General features: G+C 43.8%; 2 protein-coding genes across 2 annotated transcripts in view; both read left to right on the plus strand.

The window, feature by feature from the left end:
- Positions 1 to 209: 209 nt before the first annotated feature.
- On the plus strand, positions 210 to 7426 carry DDX52 (DEAD (Asp-Glu-Ala-Asp) box polypeptide 52). Its single transcript, XM_010009104.1, has 14 exons — positions 210 to 282; positions 602 to 732; positions 928 to 1113; positions 1335 to 1478; positions 2793 to 2904; positions 3173 to 3245; positions 3375 to 3578; positions 4201 to 4291; positions 4617 to 4739; positions 4946 to 5096; positions 5450 to 5525; positions 5997 to 6068; positions 6708 to 6800; positions 7339 to 7426. Exons 1-14 carry the CDS (start codon positions 210 to 212, stop codon positions 7424 to 7426), a joined length of 1617 nt encoding a protein of 538 aa, XP_010007406.1.
- A 6308-nt stretch (positions 7427 to 13734) lies between these two features.
- SYNRG (synergin, gamma) overlaps positions 13735 to 18408 on the plus strand; it is a 34345-nt gene continuing 29671 nt past the window's right edge. The window contains exons 1-4 of the mRNA XM_010009041.1: positions 13735 to 13771; positions 15138 to 15256; positions 17044 to 17174; positions 18126 to 18231. Coding sequence (XP_010007343.1) covers positions 13735 to 13771; positions 15138 to 15256; positions 17044 to 17174; positions 18126 to 18231 — 393 coding nt within the window. The remainder of the gene's footprint in view (positions 13772 to 15137; positions 15257 to 17043; positions 17175 to 18125; positions 18232 to 18408) is intronic.

Consider the following 18408-nt stretch of genomic DNA (forward strand, 5'->3'; position numbering starts at 1 on the left):
ACCTGGTCAGGTTATCTCTCCGTTTTCCCTGCTCTCTCCCCAAGGTGGTGAAGCGCAGCAGCGGTGGCGTTTCGCTGGAGAGCCTCGACTTCTTCGGCCGCAAGGAGGAAGCCCCCCTGGGATCTGCCGAAGAGGGCTGGGGACCAGCGGGAGAGGAGCTGAAGGGTGGGGAGGAGCAGGAGGATGGAGCAGGGAACAGCGACGGAGAGATGGCAGGAAAGAGAAAAAGAACCGCACAAAGCAGTGAAGGGAAAAGGAAAAAGAAAAAGAAAAAGACACAAGGTATGTATATACACGTGTTCCTGGCAGAGGTTCATGCTTCTTACTTGTTTCAATTTACTTTAAATCCACAGGCACTGTAGGTTATTTTACCAGAATAAAAGAGGCTTCTGGGTTCTTTGGATGACTTTTGTCAGAGTGAATAAAGTAATGAGGCCAAGATGCAGTGTTAAAGTATGGACATGTGTTTGCCATTCTTCTGAAATCTTCATTAACATCGATGCAAATGAGAGTAAAAAAGGATTTGAGGTGTCCTTTCTTAGCTGATAATTTCTGTCTGGATTTTCCTAACAGAAATTTCAATATTTTTTTTAAATTCCAGAAGCAGCATCCATGCCTGAGCTGTCAGAAAATAATGGAATCAAGTGGATGTCCTCTCTGGAAGCAAAATTTGAAGATGCAAAAGAGAAAAAACCTACTGCAGAAAAACTTGAACGTTTGAGAAGAGAAAAGGTGGGACCACAGGATTCTGAGGGAACAGACTTGGGTTCCTGGGGGTTTGCTCTGAAAATTGAGATTCATTTATGGTGGTTTCTCTTGGGAGGAGGAGGGTGACTTGAGTAAGGGGGAAATAACCAGCAGATGGGTCCCTGGATGCTTCATTTTATGCTGTCAAAGCAATGAAGAGTTTGTCTTTTTGCCTTTCAGATAAACCGCTTCAGAAATCAACACAAGATCAATGTCCAGGGAACGGATCTTCCTGACCCAATTGCCACCTTTGATCAACTCCAAAAGGAATACAACATCCACCCCAGAATCATGGAGAACATCCAAGCTGCTGGCTTCCGGGTCCCCACACCCATCCAGATGCAGGCTATTCCTGTCATGCTCCATGTGAGTTCTCTGGCATTGCATTTTATTTCAGGGAATAATGTGAGATTTGGGCTCTCCAGGGTCATGGCAGGGGTTGGTTGCACAGCTGGAGAGAGAGATCAGAGCTTAAAACTACAATCATTATGTATTTCAGCTTAGTTTGTAGCATTAATACTTTCCTGAATGTGTCTTGTTTTGTTTTCCTAGTGAAATGTAACCCCCTGTCCTTGTTTTTCTTACAGGGTCGGGAACTTCTGGCTTCAGCTCCTACTGGGTCTGGAAAAACCCTGGCATTTTGTATCCCTCTCTTGGCACATCTGAAACAACCAAGGAACAAAGGATTCCGAGCTCTCATCATATCTCCTACCCGAGAACTTGCCAGCCAGGTGTGTCTTGAGGGGAAAGGGGCTGTTGTGTGGGTGGACGTTAAAGTTTTCACTCTCAGTCAGTAAAATAGCAGCTGAGTAATTTTTTTTTTTTTCCTTTATTACCCTCTGATATCAGAAAAAGCTAATTAGAATGTTTCTGGTAAGTCTTATGTTTTCTGTGCAATAGCAACGTGTCTGAGGTGTCAATCTAAGCAAGATCACAGGATCACAGAGTGTTTGGGGTTGGAAGGGACCTCTGGAGAGCATCAAGTCCAACCCCCCTGCCAGAGCAGGGCCAAATCTAGGGCAGGTCACTCAGAAATGCATCCAGAGGAGTCTTGAAAGTCTCCAGAGAAGGAGACTGCACAACCTCTCTAGGGAGCCTGTCCCAGTGGTGTGTAACCCTCACAGTAAAGAAGTTCTTCCTCATGTTGAGGTGGAACTTCCTCTGCTCTCGTTTGCATTCATTGTCCCTTATCCTGTCACAGAGCACAAGTGAAAAGAGGTGGTCCCTGCCTTTTTGATGCCCAGCCCTCATATATTTATGCACATTAATTAGATCACCTCTCAGTCTTCTCCAGACTAAAGAGCCCCAGGTCTCTCAGCCTTTACTCATCAGACAGATGTTCCAGTCCCTTCATCACTTCGTAGCCTCAGTTGGACTCTCAGTAAATCCCTGTCCCTCTTGAACTGGGGAGCCCAGAACTGGATGCAATACTCTAGAGGGGGTCTCTCTAGGGCAGAGCAGAGGGGGAGGAAAACCTCCCTAGACCTGCTGGACACAGTGCACCCTAGGAGACCACTGGCCCCACAAGGGCACATTGCTGCCCCATGGATAACTTGTCCACCAGAAATCCAAGGTCCTTCTCCAGCAGATTGCTCCTAACAAGGCTGATCAAGTTAGAGGCTCAAGATTCTTTGATCATCTTTTAAAACTGCCCAATGCCTCCCTTCATACTTGAGGTTGCTACCAGGGATTTATCTGCTTTTCCCAAACACAGAATTTCAACCAATAACTTCATACTGAAGCTTTGTTATTAAACTGAAATAGAAGTGCCAGCCTTGGGCAGGGATCCATTTTTATTCTAATGGCAGAGGGGACGTGTGGGAGCTCCAGTGATGATGTCAAAATGTGGAAGTCAGACCTGGGAGGTCTTTGAAGTGAATAATACATGTTAGAAGTAGATGCTTTGGAAACTGGACAGCTTGCTCTTAACACTGAAATCAAGGAGGTGTCTGAAGCTCTTATCTTCAGGATTGCCTGGAGGTTTTCTGGTTAGAAAAGCCACTCAGCTCAGTTTGAAAATGTGATCTTTGTTGCTGCCTCCTCAGACCCATCGGGAGCTGGTGAAGCTGGCGGAGGGGACAGGCTTCCGGATCCACATGATCCACAAGGCAGCTGAGGCAGCAAAGAAATTTGGGCCCAAGTCATCTAAGAAATTTGGTAATTGTTTTAACTGCTCTTGTGCTTCTGAAAATTTAAAAAAATGTCACTTCTCATTCCCTTCTGGCCTGTGGGGTTTTAAAGAGATCAGTTATTACCACTCAGAACTAAAAAAGGTTGCTGGAAGAACTAGGAAGTGAGCTTGGTAGTGGACCTGGTTAAATTGTACCTCTGACAGATGGGATTGGACTTGAGTTTCTCAGGGCTCTGTTAGTCTTTTTTCTTTTCTGTTGTTTTTAATGTTTTACTTATTTTTTTTTTCCCATAGATATATTAGTTACTACTCCAAACAGACTCATTTATTTGCTGAAACAAGATCCTCCTGCCATAGACTTGACCAGGTACTGAGAATCTATCTAATCTGGCTTTGCTAGTAGCTTTGCCACTGCAAAGTCCTTGCCTCTGTGATGCTCTCATAGGACTTCTGTCTTCTGCACAAGTGACTGAGAAGCAAACCTCTCTGTCCCTAGTGTGGAGTGGCTGGTGGTGGATGAGTCAGACAAACTGTTTGAAGATGGGAAGTCAGGGTTCCGAGAGCAGCTGGCTTCCATATTCCTGGCATGCACTTCCCACCTGGTGAGGAGAGCCCTGTTCAGTGCAACCTTTGCCCATGATGTAGAGGAGTGGTGTAAACTCAACCTGGACACTGTCATTCTGGTATCTGTTGGAGCAAGGTAAGTGTGCAGAGGTATAGAATCATGGAATGGTGAAGGTTGGAAGGGACCTTAAAGACCATCAGGTTCCAGCCTCCCTGCTAGGAGCAGGGACACCTCCCACTACGCCAGCCTGCACAAGCCCCAACCAACCTGCCCTTGAACACCTCCAGGGAGAGGGCAGCCACAACAACCTATTCCAGCACCTTACTGCTCTCATGGTGAAGAGTTTCTTCCTGATGTCTGACCTAAATCTCCTCTCTTTCAGTTTATAACCCTGTCCTATCACTGCCCATTCTGGCTCTCTGATGGTTTGGGGTTTTTTTCCTTTCCTGGGCATATTGTTTGCTTTCTTTGCATCATCAGTGTGTTTGGTTGTGTGTCTCTCTTGTCAGTCTTAGTACTGCAGGTTGGTTGTCTCCAGACAAAAACTGTGCAGGCACACAGATCTTCCTCACAGATCTGGGGAGGTGTTGTTTTCCTTTAGCCATCATCAAAGAAACATTGTCCTTAGAAGTGTGTACTGGTGAAATAAGTTTGTCATGCAGTATTTCTCTTTCACTAGGTAATACTTCATGTATTTTGGTGTTTATAAATATATAAATAAACTCTTAACACATTTCTGTGGTATTTCTGGTTTCAGAAACTCTGCAGCAGAGACAGTGGAACAAGAGCTGCTGTTTGTTGGATCTGAGACAGGAAAACTAACAGCAATGAGGGAGCTCATTAAAAAGGTAATTTGGAGAGACTGAGGATGTTCTTGCACACTGAGCTGTGTGTTCTGTCAGGGCTCATTTCCTTGAGCCCAGGCTTCTCTGTGACACATGTTAAACCTTTGGCCAAATCTGCTGAGGAAGAGTAAGAACCCTGCCTATGAAAACTGAGAGGGTTTCCTGTTCTTGGTCATATGTTGGAGTCTTGCTCTCTGGAGCAGTCTGTTTAATTTCTCTTGACAGTGTGAGTGGGTTTTTTGCATCAGGCAGAAAAATAAATACATCTGTTTGTTTCTATGGATTGAAATGCAGCCTTATGCCTAAGTTAGGAGTGGTTCTTTTGCAGGGTTTTGCTCCTCCAGTCCTGGTGTTTGTGCAGTCTATTGAGAGAGCTAAAGAGCTTTTCCATGAACTTATTTATGAAGGCATCAATGTGGATGTCATCCATGCAGACAAAACTCAGCAACAGGTAGGAGGATGTAATTTCTTCTCCAGAAATACTTCACAACACTCTTTTCTGATGTAACTTCAAGGTAATATTGGCAGGAAATCACTGCAGGTTTTAATTTAAAGGTTTAGTTTCATTCATTAACATTACAACTTTCAGGAAACAAGTTCACCGTTCTCAAATTGCTGATGAGACTGTTTCCAAGTTCCTTTCTTTCCTTTTCCTAGAGAGATAATGTAGTCCACAGTTTCAGAGCTGGGAAGATCTGGGTGCTCATCTGCTCAGCCCTTCTAGCTCGAGGGATTGACTTCAAAGGTGTGAACATGGTCATCAATTATGATTTGCCAACGAGTGCTGTGGAATACATCCACAGGATAGGTGAGGGGATGTTCACACATTCTGGCTTTTCTGTTATATCCTGGATCTCTAATGTCACTGCTCTTGTGCATGAGCAAAAATCCTGAAACCAAACCTCCTCTGTTGCTGCAGCACTAGCTTCTGCATCACTTCAGCCACTTTGTATCTGGGCTTCATTTTCAGCACAACTGTTACTTTTTGTCAGTCTTCTATGAACCTTAAATATTTAGACACTTCAGGGACAGTCTTTGGGGATCAGCTGCTTGGTTGTATGCTTAGTACGCTGACACATGGGGAGGCTGGGGCTGAGGATTAGAATAAAGGGAAATATTGAAAGTAAAATCTCTACTCTTTGCTAAATTTGTGTTTGACAGGTCGTACTGGACGAGCTGGGCACACAGGAAAAGCAGTCACTTTCTTTACAGAAGATGATAAACCTTTATTAAGGAGGTAAATTGGAAACATGATCTAGCAAAAATGTTGTTGGTGTTTTGAATAGTGTATTGCTGAATCATGTGGCTGTGTCTGGTACCACACACCTGGTAAGCACAGCATTGCTGTGCTCTGGAAACCCCCACTGCTGTAAAAAAGCTCTTGCAAATGGAGAGAGGGAGAACTTTGTACCAACATGGTGGAGCTGTGAGGGGACACCACAGTATGGGAAAGACAGAGTTGGAAATTGAGTAATTTGTTTCATTTAAGCCTCTTGGGTCTTTTTGGTTCTTCCTCACCTTACTTCAAACTCATTTTTTGGTCTTTATTTCTTGCTTTGAAAAAAGCACAGCAAACTGAAAAAAACACCAACAAAACAGCCAGATGTTAGGGATTGCTGGTTTGGGATTGCTGTTTTCACAGAAGCAGCTTATTTGTTGTCCAGGCACTCACTGCTGGAGTTCACCTCTTCCCTCCTCTCCTTCCCAGTATAGCCAATGTGATCCAGCGAGCTGGCTGCCCTGTCCCAGACTACATCAAACACTTGCCCAGGCTGCAGAGGTGTGTTCATTTGAGTAGTTTAACAGTTTATTTCCTGTTTTATAAGCCTGCATGAGGGGTGTTGGGTGCGTAAGGGTTCCAAAAGATCTAGTTGTTTGTAGTATAGCTGCAGTTTAGCTGCAAAGGAATTTTAGACATGGTGGTGATGGCAGTTTTTACTCAGAGAAAAATGGAAACAAAAAGAATTTTCCACTTACATTTTCCTAAATATTTATCCAAGTTCGCTGAAATCTGCTTTAGACTTGCTAGGCCAATACTCATTAGTTGGGTTTCTGATACAAGAAAGTCCTTTACTCTTTGGATTTACATTTAGAAAATTGGTGTAGGGGTGTATGCATATAGATAATTTTTTTAATTAGTGCTTCTTTTAATTCACTTTCACAACTTGGAATAGTTTCTAAAACTAGAAATTCCTAGATATAGAAATTAGACATATATTAAAATAAAGTTTGTTTGAATGTCTGGGAGTCAATGTGGCTGAACAAATCTTGGAATAAACAACACTGAAAATATATTCAGACTCATAAATGCCTTGCAACTAGTAAAATATTTAATTATCTGTTTTATTTACTTTGGATATTATTTTTTTTGTTGCTCTTTAAAGCAATTTAATTCTTCTTCACTAAATCTCATTCTCAGCAAACAAAAGAAGAAGTTCATTAAGAAACCACTGAAAAGAGAAACCATTTGTACCACCCCACAGTGCTTCTTAAAAAAAGCCAAAAGAAAAATGTAAGTAGTTTTTTTTCTCAGGGGGTGGTAAGAGATGCCATTTATCCAGAAAAGGCCCAGCAAGCTTCCTCCAAAATAACCAATAACTTCTTTGGATGGGCCACCCAGTCATAGTGATTTTAGTGATGGTAAAGTTTTAGTGTCAGTATTTGCCTGCTGGAAGTTGGTTTGATGTCAGTTTGCCTGATGTGGTGCTGTGTGTCAGGTGCCAGTGAGCTGAGTTTAAACTGCTGGAGTTAAAGCCAGGCTTCAGACTAGCTTCTTCTAGCTCCTCTTCTGGCAAAGGGCTGGCTTTGATTTTTACACATAGAGTATTAATACAAGAAACAGATGTTAAGCTGTAATGACCAGAGCTCAGAGAAGACTGGTGAGTAGCAGTTTGGTACAGCAGAAGTCATCATAAAGAAGTGGGGTGTTGCTGGCCAAGGGTGTATGTTCAGCTGCACTAATAGTAAAATAATAAAACAACTAATGTGCCTCTGCTGTGTGCTTCATGTATTATGTTCATGTGTCTTGGTCTCCAATGTGTTTCTTGTAGGAAAACTACAAAGGAAAATATTAAGGAAAAAAAGAAAGTTAAAGAAGATAAAAATGACAGTAAAATGAAGACTGTTTCAAACAGCTGAACAGCAACAAACTGCTGGTGGGCTGGGGCTGACACCTCTGACTGTGCTGAAGAACAGAAGAATGAAGATAGCAACAAGGGTGAAGGGAAAAAAGTATTTCTTAAGTTTCCTTCTGGGTGAGGATAGATGTTGACATGCAAGAAAGTCTCTACTGAAACACCAGTAGCAAATTCCTGAATGCTTCTCATAGAAGCTGAAGAGTGCACTCCTGCAGTAAATGCCTTGTGTTTCTGAACAATAGTTAAAAAAATAGCATCTGTTTGTGTTACTATCATGCAGTTTTGTATTACATCTTGGAACTTCTGTCAGTTTTCTGTTCAGATCATCCCTAATATGTTTGTCAGACTCATTGGCAGAAACCATGCACAGCTTGCTGTTAGGCTTGAGAAGTGCAGCTGTCAAAGACTTCCCTGGACACTTTAAAAAACCAAACCAAACCCACTTGTTTTGTATGTGAAAGTAAAGCCTTGCTCCTCCTACTTGTTTTGCTTCTATAAAATAATTTTGAAATAACCAGTATTTCCGTGTCTTTAAACTCTACTAGAATTTTGTACTGTTTGATATTTAAGCCTCAAAACAATAAAGAAGGTTATAAAAGATTCTAATAATGAGACCTGCCTGTCTGTAGGGCCTTGATGGGACAGGTCCCTGGGCATTACTCCTTGCCTGTTCCACAGCAAAGCCAGGCTCCATGCATTTTCCACCTCTGCATTTGCTAATTTTTGTTCTCAGTCCACTCTTGCATCAGAATTCTGGTCATGCAGGACTAGCTTCTCCTTTGCCACTACAATCCTGCACAGGATTGTGTTCTTGCTTTGTCATACCTAATCCAATGTGGAAATGGATCCCAGGTCTGTTTTAACTCATTTACAGCAGAGCACTATTAATTGGTCTGCCCAAGTGATGACTGAAGTTTTGGGAGAAACTGACACAAGGCTCTGCATCCTGTTTTGCATATTCCTGGGCTAGACAGAAGCTGAGTTGTTTTTGCTTTGTTTGCAGAATTGCATCTTGTATTTGGGTTATGTGGGAACTAATGTCTTCATTTTGACATCTATGAGTGAATTTGCATATATTGATAAAAATGCGGTTTTATTCTGACAAATACCAAGTTGCCTGCTGCAAAGTATCGATGGCAGATAGGACGTGGAGTGTGGTTAACAATTTGTGTGAGAAATTAGAAATACTTGCCTTTGAAAGCACTACTCATACACTGAATAGATGTGCTTATTCTAGTAGTGGTAGCAGGAGAGACAACACCTTTTGATGATGAGCAGCGTTGTGCAAATCCTGCAGCAGGAAGTGCCACAGTCCTGCTTCTGAGGGACTTGGTTTTAAAAGCAGACCTAGCTTTCATCTAGCTCTTTCTCTCAGCCTGGGTTTGACTTGAAGATGATTCCTGGCAGTGCTGAGCAGCTTACCGAGACATTTAGGCGGGTCCCTTTGTCAGGGTTGCCCCCTGTGAGGGGCTGGGGCGCTGGAACACCCGCTTTGCCCGGGGGTGAGGAGCAACCCCAGGACTTCCAGGCTTTTGCGTCTGTTTTAGCAAGAGTTCCCCACCTTATGAAAAGAGATTGCGTGTGCACAACCATCTGGTAACTCAGACCGCACCTCAGCAGGGGCACTTATTTCACAACAGGGCTGAGGGTTTGGGCTGGTGCAGCTCCCAGGCGATGATGATGATGATGAGGATGATGATCCCCAGTGCCCGCAGCAGGGGCAGGTGAGGGAAGAGCCGCCAGCCCAGCCCCGGGGAAGACGCTCCCGCCTCCCCTTCCCGTTTGGGCGGCAGAATTGCTCTCAGGTGCCTGCAGTCGATTTTATCAACGCGCAACCTCGATTTTTAATAAGCGTTTGCGAGGAGAAGGTGGGGTCCTTCTCCTCCCTCGGGCTGGTGCCTCCCCGGTCTCTGCACGTCCCAGGTGCGAGTGTGTGTGTGTGTGTGTGTGTGTGTGTGTGTGTGTGTGTGTGTTCGTGTGTGTGTGTGTGTGTGTGTGTGTGTGTGTGTGTGTGTGTGTGTGTGTGTGTGTGTGTGTGTGTGTGTGTGTGTGTGTGTGTGTGTGTGTGTGTGTGTGTGTGTGTGTGTGTGTGTGTGTGTGTGTGTGTGTGTGTGTGTGTGTGTTCGGGGGGCATCGGGGCTGCGTGGGCGGGCTGTAGGAGGGCTGTAAGGCTGTGGGAGGGCTGTAGGAGGGCTGTAGGAGGGCTGTAAGGCCGTGGGAGGGCTGTAGGAGGGCTGTAAGGTCGTGGGAGGGCTGTAGGAGGGCTGTAGGAGGGCTGTAAGGCCGTGGGAGGGCTGTAGGAGGGCTGTAGGAGGGCTGTAAGGCCGTGGGAGGGCTGTAGGAGGGCTGTAAGGCCGTGGGAGGGCTGTAGGAGGGCTGTAAGGCTGTGGGAGGGCTGTAGGAGGGCTGTAGGAGGGCTGTAAGGCCGTGGGAGGGCTGTAGGAGGGCTGTAAGGCCGTGGGAGGGCTGTAGGAGGGCTGTAAGGCCGTGGGAGGGCTGTAGGAGGGCTGTAAGGCCGTGGGAGGGCTGTAGGAGGGCTGTAAGGCTGTGGGAGGGCTGTAGGAGGGCTGTAGGAGGGCTGTAAGGCCGTGGGAGGGCTGTAGGAGGGCTGTAAGGCCGTGGGAGGGCTGTAGGAGGGCTGTAAGGCCGTGGGAGGGCTGTAGGAGGGCTGTAAGGCCGTGGGAGGGCTGTAGGAGGGCTGTAAGGCTGTGGGAGGGCTGTAGGAGGGCTGTAGGAGGGCTGTAAGGCCGTGGGAGGGCTGTAGGAGGGCTGTAAGGCCGTGTCCCGTGTAAGGTCTGTACAGCCCTGAGTGGGATGTGGGGGTCCCGTGTAAGGTCTATACAGCCCTGGGTGGGATGTGGGGCGTCCCTTCCCCAGGCAGGGTGTGGGAGATGCAGCTGTGGTGGCTCCGTGGTTTTCTGGGGTGTGTTTGCCTTGTGGGCACCCACCTGACCCCCTGGGCCGTTATAGCCCACTTGTCATCCAGCTCTGCAGCCACAATCTCAAGTCATGTTGAGGTTTTCTCAGCCCTGCTTGGTGCTGCTGGGGTCGGTAGCAATAAACGTTGCTTAGAGGTATCAGGCAGGATTGTGGTTGCAGCGGGACGGAGGCTCCGCTCGCCTGTGGCTGCTGTGGGGGTTTCTTTTCCCCTCTGTCCCACGAAGGGCCCTCAGCCAAGAGGGAGGAGGAAGAAACGTGTCAGGGGAAGGAAAAAGTGGTAAACGGGGTGTGTGTACATATTAGTCGTTTTTGGAAAGATTAGGGAGCTGGATTTTGCCACCTTTGAAGAGTTAGTAATTCTTTTTTTAGCAGAGGATCTTGCATTGCTATTTATCTGTTGTTCCACTTCTACGGGGGCTGGGAAAATTTTGCATTTGACAAAGAGAATTGAAGTTCCTGGAGCTGTCTTGGCTATCTGAAGCGGATGGTTTTGTTGACGTTGCTGCTTTGTTCTGGGGAAGAGGCATCCCAAGGGCTCTGGGATACTTGGGAAGGGAAAAGCTGAAGTATTTACGTCTGCCTGTGCTTGCTGTGGAAGGGATGGAGCCTGTCTTTGGGATTCCCCACATAAATAAAGCTGAAACGTTTTTTGTGAGGGGCTGGATGAACCATCAAACCTCCTACAGCAATGTTGTCTGCTCAGCAATTTAATAGGAAAGTAACAAATATGTCATCAGTGAACTGTAGGTTTTGAAAAATAATTTTAAAAATCACTGTTTCCTATTGTTAGTGTTTTGGTTTATTTGAGCATGAAGTCTGGAGGTAGAGGAAAAGTTCTTTCTCTGTGTCTGTGTGGGTTCCTTGCCTTGTTTAACTTAAAATTCATGGATTTTTGCCACTCAAAAATACTATGACAGCCTGTGTTTTGTTGATAGAATTATACTGATTGGGAATTAAGAGGTTTAAAAATCCACTTGTAGACAGGAAAATGTGTTGATGTTGCTCCTACCACTGTGTGGTTTACCAAGTTCAGTGGTTTTCTGCAGTGCCTCATTTAACCTCACCAAGGACGGTGCTTTTGCCTGATTCCTCAGCCATGAGGATCAGCTGCTTTAACTAGGTGCATGTGGGCATTTCTTGTGCATCTCTGCAAAGTATTTTGGAAATTAAGTTTCTGTTCCTTGGCTAAATAAGTTGTTGGGGTTTCTGTACGTGTGTGTGTGGCTGATGTTGGCAGCTGCACAGCTAAATCTTGGAGTGAGGTCTGTGTTGAATCCAAGCCACACGTACTCTGCTCCTTTTAACTAGCTCTTCTTCCAGTGCCCTCTAATTAGCTGTAGGTTTTTGGTTTGTTGGGCTTTTAATATTTTTTTTTTCAACAGAGACTTATAAATAAATCAGGAGCTCTGTAGAAAGGGATAAATATTTAATAGTCTGGCCTTTATTTGCTTCCAACAAGCAGTAGTACCTTGCTATGCTTGTTCAGTTTACATTACATTTGCTGATTTGGAAGGGTTCTTATTGACTCGATTTCCCCAATAAAAAGGGAGAACATGAAGCTACAAACACTTTTCTGCACTTGCGAGCTTTTAAAAAATGACTTTTAATATTTCATCATTTTGACTAAACTAAGAATGGTGTGTTTTTATGATGCCTAAAATTGCTGCGCTTGCAGGTCTGGCAATTGACAGGAGCTCAAAACCATCTGAACTTGCTTGTGTTTTAAGGGGATGTGCTGCTGGGGAGGCACTCAGTACTGACAACTGTTTCCACAGGTGAAACCAGATGCAGGCAAAATCCAATTAATTCACTGGGCTTCAGCCCTTCAGTGGAGAAAACAGTTTTTCTGGCCAACACAGGAGTTCAGATGTGGGTGCCTCTATGATTTTTCAGCCAGCTGTTTGTTTTTGTGTTGTTAATGTTTGTTTGCTGGGAAGTGGATTAAAACTGACAGAATTGAACATCAGTCAGTTGAACCGACCTTGGTGTGAACTGTGTGAGCTGAACCCAACCAGGGAAGCCCAGCATGAGGTAGTTAGTGTCTGCACAGTGGTTTGAAGAGCGAAACCAGAAATTGTGGTGATTGAGGGTGGTAGGACCTGGAGCTGGTAGAAGGTGTAGGTGTGTGTTAGCTGTGGAAGGGGGAGTTAGCACATAGTGGTCAGGGTAAAGGAGAAGCTTCAGTATTGAGAAGATTCTGAGTTAAGAGGATGAAATTAAGAGTAACGTGGGTTGTCTTGGTGACCATATAACCTGCTGTCTGTGTAGTGGGTAGGTGCAATTTGCTCCTGGATAAATGCATAATTTAAATTCCTTATTTTATCTGGGTACTCACATTACATAGCTCTTTTATATTTATAAACCAGGTTGGCTTTTGGAACTTCCTGCAGGTTTTGAAAACCTGTCTGGAGTCATTTATGACAGCATTTTCTCCTTTACTTTGAGGCAGCTCCTTTTCCATCCTCCCTTGTGCTAAGGAATATCGAATATCTATAAGTTTGTTTCTCTTTCATGGTATTTTGATGTAGTAGCTGCCTGGGACACTGAGCAAGGTTCTTGTCTGGTGAATTACTGCTGATGTGGGTTTCTTAGAGCTGCTTGCAAATGAGACTTCTGAACTGGGTCCTTTTTTGTTGTTTGGCAGCACAGCATATGGTTCTGTTTGGAAGTGAGGGCTGGCAATTTCCATTATGCAGTGGAAATGTTAACAGTTCTTCCTCCAGGTGCACTTGGAACTGGAATGAATATTTTTTGCAAGGCATTATTTTTCTTGTAATTAGATGTAATTGAGAAAATAGAAACTCCATTATTTTGTGATACTCAGTGTTTCACAGGTGCAGAGAATGCAGAGATGGTGGGGTTTTGTGGGTAGTCTGTTTCTCTGTGAAAAACTGTTAATAAGCAGCTGAGAACTATTGTCTGGTGCAGTTAATGTCCTTGCTGAATCAGATACTTCCAACAGGAGTTGCTTATTCATCATGTGGTGTCTGGAGGCCCAGCCTACACTGAAAAACTGACCTGCAACCAACCTGCATAGGCACCGAGACTGTCTTGTGGGTGATGTTGATGACTCAAGGCCATTTTTGTGTTGCTGTGGAAGATAAGATCTCTTTCTTCCTGGATTTGCAGCCCATGATGGTGCTGCTGGGACTCTCCAGTGCTCTGAGGGGATCCTTGAGAGGGGTGACCTTTTTCCTGAGGTGGGGTTGGATTCTGTGGGACCTACTGGAGCAGATGATTGTGCTGACCAGAAGGTTGGAGGCTCTGGCTGGTGCTTCTGACATGCAAGTTGAAGTAGCTTTTTTCATTAATTTATCTTTGCACTAAAATTATAGACTTCCATGTATCCTTTTTTTCTCCTGCAGCTTCATGTTTCCAGTAGCAGGTGGTCTAGGTCCCCCTCAAGGTACGTATGAACATTTTGAACATGAAACACTTTTCTCTGTTTAGATACATTAAAAAACTTAAAAAGTTCTGCACTGGTGCTCAGAAGCATGATTATTAATTGAACTCTGTAGCTCTTTTCCCCCTGGAATGCAGGACTGGTGAGCTGACTCTCACAACTCTTATTTATAAAACTTTCTATGCCATGTTGAAGAAGCAGTGTTACCAGAATGCTAGATGAAAGATCTAGGAAAACTAGATCTCTGAATTTGCCTGTAAGATGTTTGTGTTATTTTCAGTCTGGTATTTAACCTCTTTATGCTTCATCTGCCAGCTGTTTATACCCATATTGTGTGGGTGTTGCAAGACCTGGTAAATATTTACAAAGCACAGCAAGACCCTGGGACAAGAGTCACAACATGTGTGGAAAGTATTAATACAATAGGAGAGCCTGAGCCTTAAATTACCTTTGTTCTCATTCCTGTTGCAGTCCTGTTTAATTAATGGAAAATACAGGGAGAACTTGTAGGGAGAGTGGAGAGTTTCCTTTTAAAAAATCTCAGGGACTGATTTATGGATTACCCCTGAGTGTGTCATGTCCCTCCTGAAGAGCTTTTGTGTCTGATGTTCAGTTCAGCACAGTTATAATTATCTCACTGTGTGCTGGTAACAAATGTGTGCTAGTGTGTGGCTTCCAAGATATCATATGAGATATGAAAATAATGAATCATAATCCACTTGTCTTTATTCAGTGAATTAATACATTCCAGCTTGATTTTGTTGAAGTTTAGCTTTTACTGACAAATACTGTAACCATTCTAATGTCTGTAGTAGGCTAATTAACATACAGACAAGTTATCCAGGCAGATCAGAGTGTGAAGCTGCATTGTGAAATAATGAGTTTATTTCCCAAGACTCATCTTCAAAAGCTGCCAGTATCTAAGGTTTTCCTTTAAGAGAAATGGGTGATTATCATCACCAGTCAACCTGTTTAATTAAACCTTGTTAATTGGAAATGACCTTTTAAAAAATCATACGGGAAGAAACCCTCAGAGAATCCTCGGGCTGGTGGCAGAATCTATCAGCTTGGTTATTGTGAAAGCCCCATCACATTTCTTCCCTTAGACTGACCAGTGTCTAAACTGAGGAGGTTCTGTGGCTGCCTGTAATGTAGTATTTTTGTTATTTTTTTAAGCAGTCCAGTAAGACTGAGAGTTTTCTTTTTTTCCTTTATTTATTGGTTTAGTTACAAGAATACACCAAAAAAACACAAACAAAATATGCCCCCAAAAAACCCAACACCAACAAACAAACCCAAAACCAAACAAGAAAAAGAGAAACCCTCTAACACTAACTAGGAGCTTACCACTTTTTGTGTTTCATTGTAGGGATGATTCCCATGCAGCAGCAAGGATTTCCAATGGTCCCTGTCATGCAGTCCAACATGCCAGGCATGATGGGGATGAATTATGGTTCTCAGATGCCTCCTGGACCCATGACCATGCAGGTGCGTGGCAATAAAATGTGGACTGAAAGGAGATGTCTGGGTGCTTGTCTGAAAGGTGACGGCTGAAAAGGGTGGAACTTGGCTGGAGACTAAAATATGGGGATCAGTCTGTAGTGGGACATCCTATTTTGTAGTACTCTCTTTGAAGATGTTTTTATATATAATTTAAAAGAATTCTCCAAGCTTTGTTGGGATCTGGATGGAGTGAGTGGGGGAGTTTGGCATACATTACTCACTGTTGTAGAGCAGAGAGAAATGAGGGTGTAGTGCAAGGACAGCATCAGCTATATTTAAAGTAACATGGATGTTGTAGCCCACTCAAAGATGTCAGAGTGTGAACTTTCATTTCATTACACGAGTCATGACACCAAAGTGCGCTCAGGGAAGCGTGGTCTCTGAAGAGGGAAGGAAACAAAAGCATCAGCAAGATGCTGAAAAGGTCCCAGATGGCATCTACTCCGCAGTGTGGTTAGTAAGAGTATTGAATTGTTAAGTAGCTACAATTTAAAACTCCCACAACAAACCTCTTCTGCCTTTTAAATTTTGCTTCATGCTTTTTCTGCTTTTGCTTTGCTGTGCTTTGCTTGCTGTTAAGGTGGAGCATTGTGTGGGATTTTAAAGGAGACCTTTATAAGCTGATAAGTGACTGTGTACACACTCTGATTGATCACAACCAATTCACTGCATTGTTTTATCCTTTTGTAACTCAAATGCTGGAGTTAATAGAATCAAGTTTCCCGAGTGCAAGTGGCAATTCATAAACTTTGTTTTTAAATGCCTCATTCTAGAGAGCAATGAATCTCTTAAATATACTTTATTTTCTCACGTGACCCATTTTCCCATTTGTCCAACTTCCTGTGTTCCATTCTCATTATTCTTCTTGTTTAAAGTAACTTTGTCTTTAACTCTGCTGGTGCTAATTGAGGGAGAACAATGAAATATGAGTATCTACTATTACATTTTCTCTCTTTGAGACTTCTGATTTCTATTTAGCACTAGATGTGCTTATGTACAAATTTATACTTTGCAGAAATTTAATGTTGTGGCTTTGTAGCCAAACTGCTGATTTGTATCCTGCCATCTTACACTCCCTTCCCATCCCTACCTGGAATTTATTAGGTTAATTTTGTAAAATTCATAGTGGGAAGGTGTTTTTTATGAGAGCTGGTCTAAAAATAATGAGCAGCCTTTGTTCTCTTTCTACGTGTCCAGATACCGAATACAAAATTAATAGTAAGAGAAGTAAATTATTTTCTGGCCTTTTTATGCTAGGCAGACTTTGCTGCTATAACTGCACAAGGATGTATTTCTCAGCAAATGTTTCGCATACAGATGCAGTTTATTCAGACAAGTCACCTCTTGGTTGTTGTTGTGCACTGCCTCCTTGCCTTGGCCCACGGGATAAGCTATGTTTGCAAAACGTAGTCTGCACTTCCAGCATGGAATTGTAAAATATCATGCAATCGCTTAGAAAAGGAAATATAAAAAGAAAAAAAAAATCCCCAAGGCGTGGTACGGAACCCCGTGTAGCAGTGCAGGGTACCTTCCTGAGTTTTGCCTTTGATCGGGAGACTATCCTGTCGTCTAAAATCCTGTAGGAGTTGTAGCTCGTTATGGAGAGGGAAGAGTGCCATCTGCTGAGGGACCAGGGTGTGCTCACACTGCTCTGTACTTAACGCTCTTCGTTTGGCGAGATCTGATTCACAATTTGACAGGGTGCAATTGCCAGTGGCGAGGGGAAAAAAAAAAAAAAAAGCCTGGGAGTTGTATTATTTCTTTTGTTCCAGGGTGGGATGCCCTTAGGGCCGATGCCAGGGACTGGAATGCCTTACATGGGACAGGCTTCTTTCTTGGGAATGCGTCCAGCAGCCCCACAGTACACCCCTGACATGCAGAAGCAGTTTGCAGAGGAACAACAGTAAGTGAAGCTTTGCTGACTCTTGGAAAATTCTTCTAAAGGGGAGATGTAGCCTTGAGGGGTGATCCACACTGTAGAAACACTAATTGCTTCTCTAGAGAAGTTGTCCATTTAGAGTTGTTGAATATTGTTGAGATCATTCCATTGCATTTGGGGGCCACCTGTGAAGTTAATAGTGGCTGTCATAGAGCCCTAGGAAGAAGGAGAAATGGGTGCACCAAAACATCTGATTTTGAGACAAAAGAAATGGAAAATGGAGCAGAAGCTTGCCATGAAAACTGGAGTGAAAAAAATATTCTGTAGGAGTTGTAGCTCGTTATGGAGAGGGAAGAGTGCCATCTGCTGAGGGACCAGGGTGTGCTCACACTGCTCTGTACTTAACGCTCTTCGTTTGGCGAGATCTGATTCACAATTTGACAGGGTGCAATTGCCAGTGGCGAGGGGAAAAAAAAAAAAAAAGCCTGGGAGTTGTATTATTTCTTTTGTTCCAGGGTGGGATGCCCTTAGGGCCGATGCCAGGGACTGGAATGCCTTACATGGGACAGGCTTCTTTCTTGGGAATGCGTCCAGCAGCCCCACAGTACACCCCTGACATGCAGAAGCAGTTTGCAGAGGAACAACAGTAAGTGAAGCTTTGCTGACTCTTGGAAAATTCTTCTAAAGGGGAGATGTAGCCTTGAGGGGTGATCCACACTGTAGAAACACTAATTGCTTCTCTAGAGAAGTTGTCCATTTAGAGTTGTTGAATATTGTTGAGATCATTCCATTGCATTTGGGGGCCACCTGTGAAGTTAATAGTGGCTGTCATAGAGCCCTAGGAAGAAGGAGAAATGGGTGCACCAAAACATCTGATTTTGAGACAAAAGAAATGGAAAATGGAGCAGAAGCTTGCCATGAAAACTGGAGTGAAAAAAATATTTTTAGAATTAAAAAAACCCAACATTGTTTCAGGAAGAGGTTTGAACACCAGCAGAAATTCTTAGAAGAAGAAAGAAAACGGCGCCAGTTTGAAGAGCAGAAACAAAAGCTGCGACTCCTAAGCAGTGTGAAGCCAAAGGTATGTCCTAAATAAGTGGGGGTTTTCTTCTGTTTGTGTTGTTTTTTATGGGATGGTCTCTTTTAATAAACAAATAAGTGGGGAACTTACATGAGACATCAGATTGCATCTTAAAAAGCATGTGGAATAGTCGGTCCTTTGCACACTCTTGGTGTAATGTAAACGGTCTGGTGTTGA

The sequence above is a fragment of the Chaetura pelagica genome, unplaced genomic scaffold (genome assembly GCF_000747805.2).
Source record: "Chaetura pelagica isolate M959 unplaced genomic scaffold, ChaPel_1.0 scaffold72, whole genome shotgun sequence".
NCBI lineage: Eukaryota > Metazoa > Chordata > Aves > Apodiformes > Apodidae > Chaetura > Chaetura pelagica.